The sequence below is a fragment of the Protopterus annectens genome, chromosome 2.part1, assembly GCF_019279795.1.
Source record: "Protopterus annectens isolate FY-2018-M chromosome 2.part1, PAN1.0, whole genome shotgun sequence".
NCBI lineage: Eukaryota > Metazoa > Chordata > Ceratodontiformes > Protopteridae > Protopterus > Protopterus annectens.
In genome coordinates this window covers 1196814011-1196826161 of record NC_056729.1, presented here as the reverse complement: position 1 = coordinate 1196826161, position 12151 = coordinate 1196814011, and the positions used below count along the sequence as shown (strand labels likewise).

The 12151-nt window shown below is 41.9% G+C and overlaps 1 protein-coding gene across 1 annotated transcript in view; it reads right to left on the bottom strand.

The window, feature by feature from the left end:
- Positions 1 to 12151, bottom strand: part of REV3L (REV3 like, DNA directed polymerase zeta catalytic subunit) — a 2860434-nt gene that overhangs the window by 2219805 nt on the left and 628478 nt on the right. The window contains exon 11 of the mRNA XM_044062729.1: positions 10158 to 10392. Coding sequence (XP_043918664.1) covers positions 10158 to 10392 — 235 coding nt within the window. The remainder of the gene's footprint in view (positions 1 to 10157; positions 10393 to 12151) is intronic.

Sequence of the window (12151 nt, the reverse complement as noted above, 5' to 3'; positions counted from 1 at the left end):
TACAGGATCCTTAGTCGAGGAAAAGTTTTGCAGCATACTGGAATCAGAAAGGGTCCCAGTAGCAGTCTACAAATCCACAGAAGCGGCCATCAGGGGCTGCAAAAGCACCTCACTGAAGACCAGAGAATTGACGACTAGCTTAACTGAAGTATTGTCAGTAGGTCTGGACCTGGGCGGTCTGTCTCTGTCTTTACCTTTACGTTTTTTCAGAAGATCTGCTGTCGGATGGCTTACCGAAGCCATAACAGAATTCGAGAACTGTAAGTGAAAATATCTAGCAACAATAAGGGCCTGACAATGGATAGTTCTGGCGTTGAACAAAGCACAGAAGTGACAATGGGGGATGTCATGGTCTGGGCCTAAACAAGTGATGCAGTAAGAATGAAAGTCTCGGTGTGGTATTTGCTTTCCACAGGCGAGAAAATTATTAACTTTTTCTGACATCAGTTAGTGCAAGAAAATAAGATCCCCAACAGGGTATTTAGCTTTAAAAGGCTTCAACTTCAATTTGGTAGATGAAACTCAGGCCGACCAGCACTTGTGCGAACTTTGGGCTCCACGGCAAGAAAGACTGATATAATGGCATCAGCTGCCTTATTTTATACTACTGACGACCTGATGTCAGTCCTGAAGCAACAGCAACCGTCACAGAAATACTAAGTCTCTGGTATTTGGGTCGGTCGAGGGATACCCTGGCAGGGATAACCCAAATGTGATAACTGCAACAGTGAAACATGAAGAACATCACCTGGCGTACGGCTGGCAGCTGAAAAGTTCTGAGGACTGGTATGCGCAGATGTCACTTTTATGGCCCACATACCAGCCAACACTTCAGATGTCCAAGACACCAACAGAGACTGGAAAAGCTTTGGAAACCTGACCGAATAAACTGATGGGAAGAAGGGTAAACCCACTAGTGAATACTGCAACACTGAAATAGAAGGACATCTACCAAATCACCTAGCTCTCTCTCTCATCAATACACAAATTTCAATACAAGCCACAAAATTACCCAGTCCTTAACAACTTAATATAACACTACTCCCCCAATAAAATTTTACGCTCAAGATAAAAACCACTAATCATTACAACCAAATCATCTTACAGTGCAGATAAGTGTCTATATTCAAATAGTGTAACTAAACTATGGAACCATATCCCATTACCACTGAAATCCATTCTGAATGCAAACACAACTAAAACCTCACCTACCAAATTAATGGATTTGTTCCCATATATCTCCAGGATAAATAATACTGTTATCTTCACCCTGTCAAATCGTCAAACCACTTTTCTTCATTCAAATTTCTATGCCCCAAAACTTGTTATTAAAACTTTTCAAGTACTGGTGATTACATCTCCCACCATATACATTATTTATGACACTGTCCATCTCCACACTACGGACCCGCTTTATACACCATGTCTTAACTGAAATATTAACATTTTCCGACCTATCCAGTCCGTTCCCTCACACCCACTTCTTTAAATTTCTAAGCACTAATGACATCTGTTATCTACTCTCAATTTGACAAATACTCCAATACACCTCTTCAAATGCCGTGTTCAACACCAAGTAATGCAGAAGTATATTTATACTGCAATAGTGTGCCTTGACATCATATAATATAAATGTAATCTTATCAGCAAACTAATTTGCAATTGTTAATGTATTTTACTTGATGTCTGTTCGAGATTATTACTAAATGTCTGTTTGAAAATTTTTACAATATGTTAGAGCTTTTCTCTCCGGGCCTACACTGAAAATGAGTTTTTGTCTAAATCCAGTCCAACAAATCCAGAAAACAAAAACAAAATAAATAAAAAGAAATAAATGTGCTTATTAATGACCATGCATTAATCACTGACAGTGGGAGGTAAGTATATCCAGAGGGCTGAGGGGGACACAATAACGTTAAAGTATTTACAAGCATGGATTAAAAAGGTTTCTGTTATGGCAGATAAGGATATGTGGAAAGATACTAAACAAAAGTTAAAAAAAAAATACTGAGAAAAGAAGTTCTTGTTTATATATAAGGACAGTAAGATGCAAGCTGTGAAAATTATTTTAGTCCCATTAGTTTTAGATATGGGTCAGGCATATTTTTATCAACCAGAGGAGAGGTTGTGGACAATTATTAATAGAGTTGAACAAATTTATCTGGGAAGGGAAGAGGGCAAGAGTCAAGTAGGATAAGTTGATCCTTCCAAAAGAACAAGGTGATTAGAAGTACCTGATCTGAAGGGATATTTTAGAGCTACACAGTTCAGGCTCAGACACAGAACACAAGCAGAAGGTCATAATTCAAAGTGGAAAGAGATGATATAGAAGTATGGGAGAATTCAAAGAAATAGGGAAAGAGTGGGATTTTGGAAGCAGTTCCTCAAGGAGAATAATAACCACCCAGAATATTATATATTCATAAAGCAGACAAAAGTATTCAAAGAAAGTACAGTTTTGTACCTACCATAAATGTAGATGTTCGAGGATCCACATTGCTGCAGTCCTAACTATTGGGTAGTCCGCTGTCCAGTCGGCCCGAATACCAAAGTATATGGCTGACGTCGGTCAGGGCGCATTAGACTGACGTCAGTACGTCAGGGTACTAATGCGCATGACCGACGTCATATCCTCAGTCTTTTCTTGCCCCAGATGTCAGAAGACCCTGAAAAGCTAAGGCCAAAACCAAAAATTCCAAACATACCTGCACCAAAAATATGTACAAAAATACCAGAATATAACCTCACCTACACAACCACCCTTAAACACAGAGGGGAAGGAGGGAGGGTAAATTGGACTGCAGCAATGTGGATCCTCGAACATCTACATTTATGGTAGGTACAAAACTGTACTATGTTCTTCATTCCACATTGCTGCAGTCCTAACTATTGGGTAGAATCCCAAAGCAGAGGTAAGGGAGGCTGGCAAATCACAAGGAAGCAGGAACTGACAACATGCCTTGCAAAATAGCTGTGGCAAAACCAGCCCTAGACTTAGAGTAGAGAGGAAGGTGATAATGCTTAGAGAAAGTATGCACTGAACTCCAAGTAGCTGCCTCCAAAATATCCTTAGTGGCCACCCCCTTAGAAATGCTGTAGAAGTGGCAGTAGCCCTAGTGGAATGAGGCCTAATTCCAGCTGGAATCTCCTTGCCATGATGGGAATAACAAAATGCAATGCAAAACCCAATCCACCTAGAAATAGTTTGTTTTGACACAGGCTTGCCCTCGAACCCAAAGCAAAAGAAACAAACAACTGCTGAGACTGCCTAAAATCCTTAGTCCTGCTCAAATAATAACGCAATTGCCTGTGTACATCTAAAGTGTGCAAAATCTTTTCCCCTTTATTTTGGGGATCTGCATAAAAAGTAGGCAAATGAATAGTTTGGTTTAAAGCCACACTAGAAACCACCTTAGGCATAAAGGAAGGATTAGTACGTAAAGATACCCTATCCTTATGAAAAATCAAAAAAGGCTCTACCGACATAAGGGCCTGCAACTCAGAAACCCTTCTTGCAGAAGTAATGGCCAACAAAAAAGCAGTCTTCCATGACAAATATTTCAATTCAGCAGTAGCCGCAGGCTCAAAAGGTTGTAGAGTAAGTTTCTCCAACACAAAATTGAGATCCCAAGCAGGAGTAGGAGCTCTACGTGGGGGTCTTATATTCTTTGCCCCTCTAAGAAATTGCTTGAACAAAGGATGCGAAAACAATGGTGGGTCACAATCATAGTGAGCTGAAATTGCTGCAGCATGAATCTTAATGGAAGAGAAAGACAAACCTTTGTCCAATAACTCAGTAAGATATTGAAGAGCCACACTCAAATTAGGCTCAGAAATCTCCAAATTGTTTGCTGCACTCCAAAATAAAAATCTCTTCCATTTTTCTGCGTACACTTTCCTTGTACTAGGTCTTCTGGCTTCCATAATCACATTTAAAACTTGTTGAGGAAGTTGAGACCTGCTGTCTTTCAAAACAGAATATGCCAGGCTGTTAGATGAAGAGATTGAAGCTTGACATTGAGCAGGTGACCGTCCCTCTGAGACAACAGGTGTGGAATCAAGGGTAAAGGCCATGGAGGCTTCCTTACCAGACTCCTCAGTAATGGGTACCAGTGCTGCCGAGGCCAATCTGGAGCTATTAAAATCATCCTTGGCTTGTCTTGTCTGACCTTTAGAAGCACCTTTGGGAGAAGAGGCAGAGGTGGAAAAGCATACACATGAAGATTTTTCCAACTGAAAGAAAGAGCATCCACTTTCCAAGCTGTGTGATGAAACCTCTTTGTGCAAAACTTTGGCAGCTGGTGGTTTAGTGGAGAAGCGAACAGATCTATGTCTGGAGTTCCCCATGACACTGTCAATTTTGAAATACATGAAGATCCAGTTTCCACTCGTGGGGATCCATGATTTGTCTGCTTAACACATCTGCTAAGGAGTTCTGTGCTCGGCAGAAACCTTGCCTGAAGAGTTAGTTGCAAGCTGAGCGCAGTCTCCCATAAAATCATTGCTTGCCTGCACAATGGGTAAGAATGTGTTCCCCTTGTTTGTTGATGTACCACATGACAGTTGTGTTGTCTGTTAGAATCAACACCTGCCCTGGAAGAAGTAACTCCTTGAAAGCCATTAATGCAAACTGGACTGCTAACATCTCTTTCATGTTGATATGTAGATGCTGTAGTCTGGCAGGCCACTTGTCTTGTATCCACTTTCCATTTAGATGAGCTCCCCAAGCAATGTCTGAGGCATCTGTCGTTAGAATCTGACTCGCCTCTGGCCGGGTCACAGAGAGTCCCTTGTTTAGGTGACATTCCTGAGCCCACCACAAAAATTCCTTTTGAATGCAAGGTATTATTTGAATGACAGTGTCCAAATCCTGGCAGTGCTGTGTCCATACATTTTTGAGATACCATTGCAGCTTCCTCATATGCAGTTTGGCATTGGGAAGCACCAGAATACAAGATGCCATGAACCCTAAGGCTTGAAGGACTGTCCTTGCAGTCAGCCCGGACTGAAGAGATAGTTGATGGAAGTAACTGGAAAGATTCTTTTGTTTGTCCGGGGTTAAAAAGGCCATCTGGGCTGCTGTATTCAGTCTCACACCCAGAAAGCACATGTCTTGAGAGGGTACTAGACTGGACTTTATTTCGTTCACAGAATACCCTAGGCATCTTAGCACTGCTATGACATAATCCAAATGCTGTAGAAGGTCTTCCTTTTCTTGAGCTAGAATCAGGCAGTCGTCCAAGTAAGGATAGATTTGAATTCCTTTTAGCCTGAAGTAAGCTATCACTGGAGCCAGAACCTTTGTGAATACTCTGGGCAGTGGATAAGCCAAAGGGCAATGCAGACAACTGATAATGAGAATTTCCAGCTCGAAAACGCAGATACTTCCTGCAACTTAGTCTTATAGGCACATGAAGGTAAGCTTCCTTGAGATCTAAAGTTACCATCCAGTGATCCTTGCCCAGCAGAGGTAAAAGCTGTTGTAACGTCAACATTTTGAACTTGGGAATGTCCAGATAAGTGTTGAGGATAGATAAATCCAAAATTGGCCTCCACGTGTGCCCCTTCTTCGGTACTAGGAACAGGCGAGAATAAAATCCTAGGCCCCTTTCTGGCACAGGAACTGGCTGAATGGCCCCTATGTGGAGCAACAGAGAAATTTGCTTGTGAGCCTCTTGTCTTTGTAGAGGAGGAATGTCTGGCATGCCTTTGAAAGGAGGCATGGTATGGAAATAAAACCTGTAACCGTGGTGAATGATATCCAGAACCCATCTGTCTTGGGTAATTAAATCCCAATTTTCTTTGAAAAGAGACAGCCTTCCTCCCAAAGGTGCTGCCAGGCGAGAATGTACTGGCAGCTGAAAAGGCAGGTCATTGGGTCTGCTTACGAAAGGACTGACCCCTGCCCTCACCAGAAGTCTGAGCAGGGGAACTCCCTGTCCTAGGCCTAAAAGAACCTTGAGCTCTGCCCCTACCACGTCTAGACCTACCCCTAGACTGGGAATCATAAGCAGGATAAGTCCATCCCTTAGTAGGCCAATTTCTACTAAACTTGGAGGCTGCACCTGCAAAAATCCTTAACAGTTTGCATAGACTTAGCCTTGTCCTCCATTTTCTTTAAGACTGCTTCCACAGGCGAACCAAACAACACATCAGACTGCAAAGGAGCATCCAAAACCTTGTTTTAACATGCTCAGCTAAATTCTGATCTCTCAACCAGGCATGCCTCGAAGAACAGAACCAGTGGCAGCCACCCTCGAGGAGGCCTGCACAGCATCAAAACCACATTGCAAGGAATGTTTACCCACCTGTTCAGACACATGAACTAAATCCTGCAACTCTTTACACTCAATACCTTCTGCCAGAGCATCCACCTTAGATTTCAATTGTGAAAGGAGATAATTCTGATATTTTAACATGTGAAACTGACAATTCAAGCCCTCATGGCTAAAGTGGAAGAAGTATACACTTTCTTTCCCCATCTATCCAAAGCCCTTGCCTCTTTATCAGGAGGAACAGGATTTTTAACAACAGAGGCCTTCACACCTTTAGGCCCCTGAGAGACAGTTTCGGGTCTGCCCTAGGACTCTTAAAAGATACTTATGAGCTTCAGGCACCCTATAGTACCTATCCGGTTTAACTGGGGCAGGAGGCAAAGAATCAGGATTGAGGGAAGCCTCTGCAAAACATCTTCCACCACATTCAGAACAGGAGGTATAGCTAAAGGCCTATGCTGGGGTAAAACAAGAATTCCCTAAGCCTCTTCCTGGAATCAGAGAAATCTTGACCTTCCCATTTAAAATGCTCCCTCATGGAATGCAGAGTCTCTGAAAATGAAAAATCCTCAGGAGGAGAAGCTGAAGGAGTAGAATCATCCACATCAGAATCAGAATAAGGAGGATACTCCTGCAAGTCTTCAGCCGAAGACTCAGAAGCCTCCGAACATTGCTCAAAACTCTCAAACTCAGGTTCCACCCTAGGCCTCTTATCAGGAGGAGGCATAGAACCTCTAATCATAGTAATCAAATCCTCTGCCATTTTAAGCATATGTTTCTTAGGCAAAGACCCTGAAGCAGCAGGAGAAACCCCCACTGAAGTTAAACTTGGCCTGCCTCTCAAAGAAGCCTTGGAAACAGAAGGGGAGGCTCTAACCACCTTAGGAAGAGAGGGAAGAACAGCCACCTGAGAAGCCCCCTCAGCCTGGCCTACTTCCTGTGAGGATACATCCTGTAACAGTAAAGTCTCTCCCTGAGACTCCAAAGAAACACCTGGCAAAACCTCCGGCTCCACTGAGCCTTCTAAAGATCCGACGTCTGGGACTGTCGGTTCTTCCACTCTAGGCTTTGCTGCTTTGTCCTTGCGCTTTTTGGCCGAAGCGGGCGTCGGAGCCTCCGACGGCATTTTATAATTACAACGCTTCCCAAAACTAACCTGGCACAGTCTAACCTTCTCTTAATAGTGCGTTTGTTAAATCTAGCACAAGAGCGGCATCCAACAACGTCGTGCTCAGGCCCTAAACAAGGTATACACAAAGTATGGTAATCCCTATGAGGTATCTGTTTCCCACAAGAAATACAGTTATTCACTTTTTCTGACATCCGGTTAAATACTGAGGCAAGAAAAAACCAAAATATTCCCCAACGGGGTACTTAGCCAACTTTGATTCGGTCTGAAACTCTGACTTCAGAAACTTTCAGAACGCCAACCTGCACTCGCAAAATTGCTTCTGCATCGGACCATGCGGCAAAAAAGACTGAGGATATGACGTCGGTCATGCGCATTAGTACCCTGACGTACTGACGTCAGTCTAATGCGCCCTGACCGACGTCAGCCATATACTTTGGTATTCGGGCAGACTGGACAGCGGACTACCCAATAGTTAGGACTGCAGCAATGTGGAATGAAGAACATCTAAACCAATATGAAAATGGAGAAAGGAGATTTCTCCAATAGGGATGACTGGAAGTAGAACTACAGAAAATATGCAAGAGGGGAATGGACTTTACTGGAGAAAACTGGCAAAGGAACGAAGGTACTGGGAGTAAATTACTAGAGAGAAAAGGTAATAGAGTTCATAGGGGCACACTAGGCTAACAAGCATTAGGGTCTTTACAAGCCTAGTCATGCCACCCTAATGTATCTCCTGAGTTATTGTGCCTTAAGTTATTTTAAGGCGTGTATAAAGTTAGGACATGATTTAACGGCTGCCATTGTCCATCAGAGGCATAGGTGTCAGATCAAGGGTGAATTTCCAATTTCCTATCCACTGGTCCACAAAACATATGTGGGTTTAGACCTCACAGTTACACAGCCTCCCATATCACTGGTCTGGTGCTTAACCTGCTGAGCTACTCTACATAGGATGAGGCCAAGAACACGTATGGACTGCAGGCTAGAGGCTGCCTTCCCTAGCAGGGATTGATATCCAAGTACAGACAAAAAGAAAGGGATAAGGGAATCATAAGTAAAGACCTGCTCTGGAAGATTTTTTTTTAGTTGAATCTAGAACAGAATATGCTGTGAAAAAAGGACAACCTCTAGGGTGTAAAAAAATATTGGACGAAAACTACAAGAATCTATCAGAGGAAGTTAGATGAGACAGGGAAGAAGGACTAGAAAAGCAATTTACAAAAGAAGAATGGGAGGACTAAATTTGGCTCCTGACTATAAAACAAAGTGTAGGAGATTTAGGAATTTGCTTGGAAGTGTCTGCATAGGTATTTTTAAGCCCCAAGCAGACTTCAAAGAATTTTTCCTCAGGTGGGTAGCAAATGCTGTAGGTGCGATGGGGAAAGAAAGCGGTAACTGAGAACATTTGTTTTGGGAGTGTAGTGAGCTGGCATATTTCAAAAATTCCTTACAGAGTACTCTGTCAGAAATACTGGGTGTGTAAATAGCTTTAACTGAGGAAATTATTCTTTTTGGGACACAGGATCTGAACTGCCTAGCCACAGTAAGTCCTTGATAAGTTTAATTTTGTTGGCTGCCAAAAAGCAATTATTAGAAAATGGAAATCATAGTCTAAACCAACTGTATCTGAAGGACTGAATATTATAAAAGAGAAAAAAAAATCAGAAGATGGAGCTTTAGAAAAGGAAAGGGAAAAATTACATAGAAATAAGTGGAAATTGTGGGAACAAGACATGCAGAACAAAGTTCAGAAGCAGGAGAATTGACGTTTAAGGGAATGCAGGAATTGAGCAAATTATGTAATATTTTACTGGTGGTAAAGCCGTGGTGGTGCAGCGGTAGTGTTGTCGCCTCACAGCAAGAGGTTCTCCCGTTCGATTGTTGGCTGGAGCGCCTTGTGTGTGGACTCTGCATGTCCTCCCCGCGGTCAAGTGACGTTCGAAAGACATGCGTGAATGGGCATGCCTTCAAAGGTTGGCTGTCAGGCTGGCACCTCAGCACCATAAAAATCTACTACCAGTCGTTTAGCGGACCAGAGTTCCGCAGTGGAGACCCCTAACCTGGAAAAGCCAAAAGAAGAACAACATGTAATATTTTACTGGTAACAGCTGTAAAGAAAGAAAAGATAACTGATATATAAGGTGTACAAAAAGTAAAAATGTTAATATGGTTTGTTTTCTTTTCTGTTAATATGGGTTTGCTTATGTCTTAAGTGATAATTTAATAAAGGTGTATAAACTTATCTCTTGTCACCTTAAAGTAAAGAAGGCTGACACAAAGCATCCTTTTTCATTACAGTGATTTTAGGACACTTTTTTGTTAACGTTAGGGCACTGTTGCAGGGTTGACATATGTACCAGTTAAAAAGCTGTAACATGTATTTTTATGCAATGACTTCCAAGTAGACTGCCTTTTCTTAACTAGTTATTCTGCCTTGGGATGAAGGTTTGACATTTTCACATACTTTCCACTGATCTGGCTCATGGCAAAAAAAGGGTCCATGTGGATCACATATCTGGTTAATTATGCATAAAACACAAGACAAGAATAAATTAACTCGTGGTCAATGAAGTACAGCATCATAGTCACTATCATGCAGGGTACCTTTGCTAAAAATTTCAAAGTATTGCCAAGGTTCATTCTGTATGTCAAAACTAAGACACACACTGGGAAATACTTAAAATATGCACAGATGTAGACTGGGAAATACTTAAAACATGCAATCTTCCTCTCCCTCAGATACATACTTGGCTTTGGTATCTTGGTCAGGAATGCCAGTATCCCAACTCTGGGACATTATCATGCTAAGTTCCATCTCCTCCTTTTCAATCTCAGGCTCATTCTCCTCATCATCACTGTTCTGTGAATAGCCGCGGCTCCCTGTGACCTGATGATTAGTTCGTTGACTTGGATTCTCAGTCTGGAACCCATCCTCCTCCAGTCCAGCCAGCAGGTGTATCATGGTTTGATCTTGACTACCGCCTGTAAGCAATAAGAAAGAATTTAAAAAAAAAAAAACAAAAAGCGTTCCAACAAAGAAAATGTTTTTCTGCACTGTCTGCAAGCACACCATTTTTATTAAATGTAACATGAAGTAAGCAGCTTGAAAATTAACTCCAAAGTAAAACAATCTCAAAAACATTCAGATGAGACTAACAGTGATGCTTCATATGTGACAGACTTGCAGACAGAACTTGACAAGTTTTATTACAGTAAAGTTTTATTAAAGTATTTTATCAGAAAGCACTTTACAAACCACATGAAATTCTAACAGCAGTAGTAGAAATCAAAATACAGTTTTTGTCTGAAGTCTGGTGAGTTTGAGACAAAGGTGAAAATGCAAACTTGATTTTGAATGTTTAATGTCTACGATTCTGCTTTATCACATATCATAATCATCATCATATTTGTTTTCTGGGTTAGACCACTGATCTCCATGGACCTTTTTCAGACACAGCCCATCAACTGTACTTTGTTAAGTAACTTGCTCAGAGTCACACAGTTAGGTAATAGAGGCTGAGGGAATAAAACCCTGCACCATTTGGTCCACAGGAAACAGCTCACTAACAGCTCTTTAATCCTCTAAGCTAGCTGCCAGATTTGACTTTACTTGCACGTACAGTTAGATTACCTAAATGTTGGAGGTTCAGGCAACAGAGCTGCTGAAATAAAGATTAAAAGGAGACTTCAGTAAAAAGCCATGGGAATGTGATGGTAGGTATCTTTTAAATCTAGCTTTAACACAAAAGACAGTAAAGAGGAAAGAGGTAAAAGGGACTGAAGGAATAGAACTTTGGTATCTTGACTTTTGACAAAATGGTAACAGGCAGGAGAAATCTAGCAATGGCCTCCAAGTCACCTCTCCTCTTTGGCACCAGACAAATCTTTGAACCCTTTGCCCACCTAGCAGGCAGACACTGGTTGCATTGAAAACACGGAGACTTGGTTTACTAGGCAAGGAGGAATCCCCCTGGAAAGGACTCCCACTGTTAAGCACTGAATTACTTTTTGAGTTCATATCTCTGAAGCAATCTGGTGCTAGGAAGAGGAAGAGTGTGCTGGGGGGGGGGGGGGGGCATGAAGAGGCAAGCAGTCTTTTTTTTTTTTCAAAGTTCCCCCTTCACATCATCTTACTTCTCCCTACCCCAGTGCCCCATATTCATTGCTGGGTCTACCAACCTTCACCAACACCACACTATTTTACTCCTCATGGGTTGTACTTGGTGATGTCCAGAAAGTACAGTTATGTACCCTTACCATAAAAGTAGAAGTTCGAGTGTATTCACTGTTGCAGTCATTACATTTGGGTACTCTGCTAGCAGGTTGCCCTCAGTCGGCCTGATTAACAAAGTCTTGGGTCCTGCATCGGTTGCTGTCCCTTCTTCTATTACATCAGGTCGTCAGGGATATAAAACATGCAGCCGACACCATTACATCAGTTTTTCTTGCCCCAGATGTCAAGTTCCCCCCCCCACCCACCCAATGAGGAGCAAAATAAAATTAAAAACACAAAAATATAACTCCAACCAAAGCAAATACACCAATACACCAAAAAATCTTTTAAGCATAGCAAAAGAAAGTAGAGGTGTAGTAATAGAAAAAACAGGGGCTGGAGGGAGGGTAACCAGGACTGCAACAGTGAATACACTTCAACATCTATATTTATGGTAAGTGTACACAACTGTACTATGTTCTTCGTGTTTCACTGTTGCAGTCATTACATTTGGGTAGATTCCCAAAG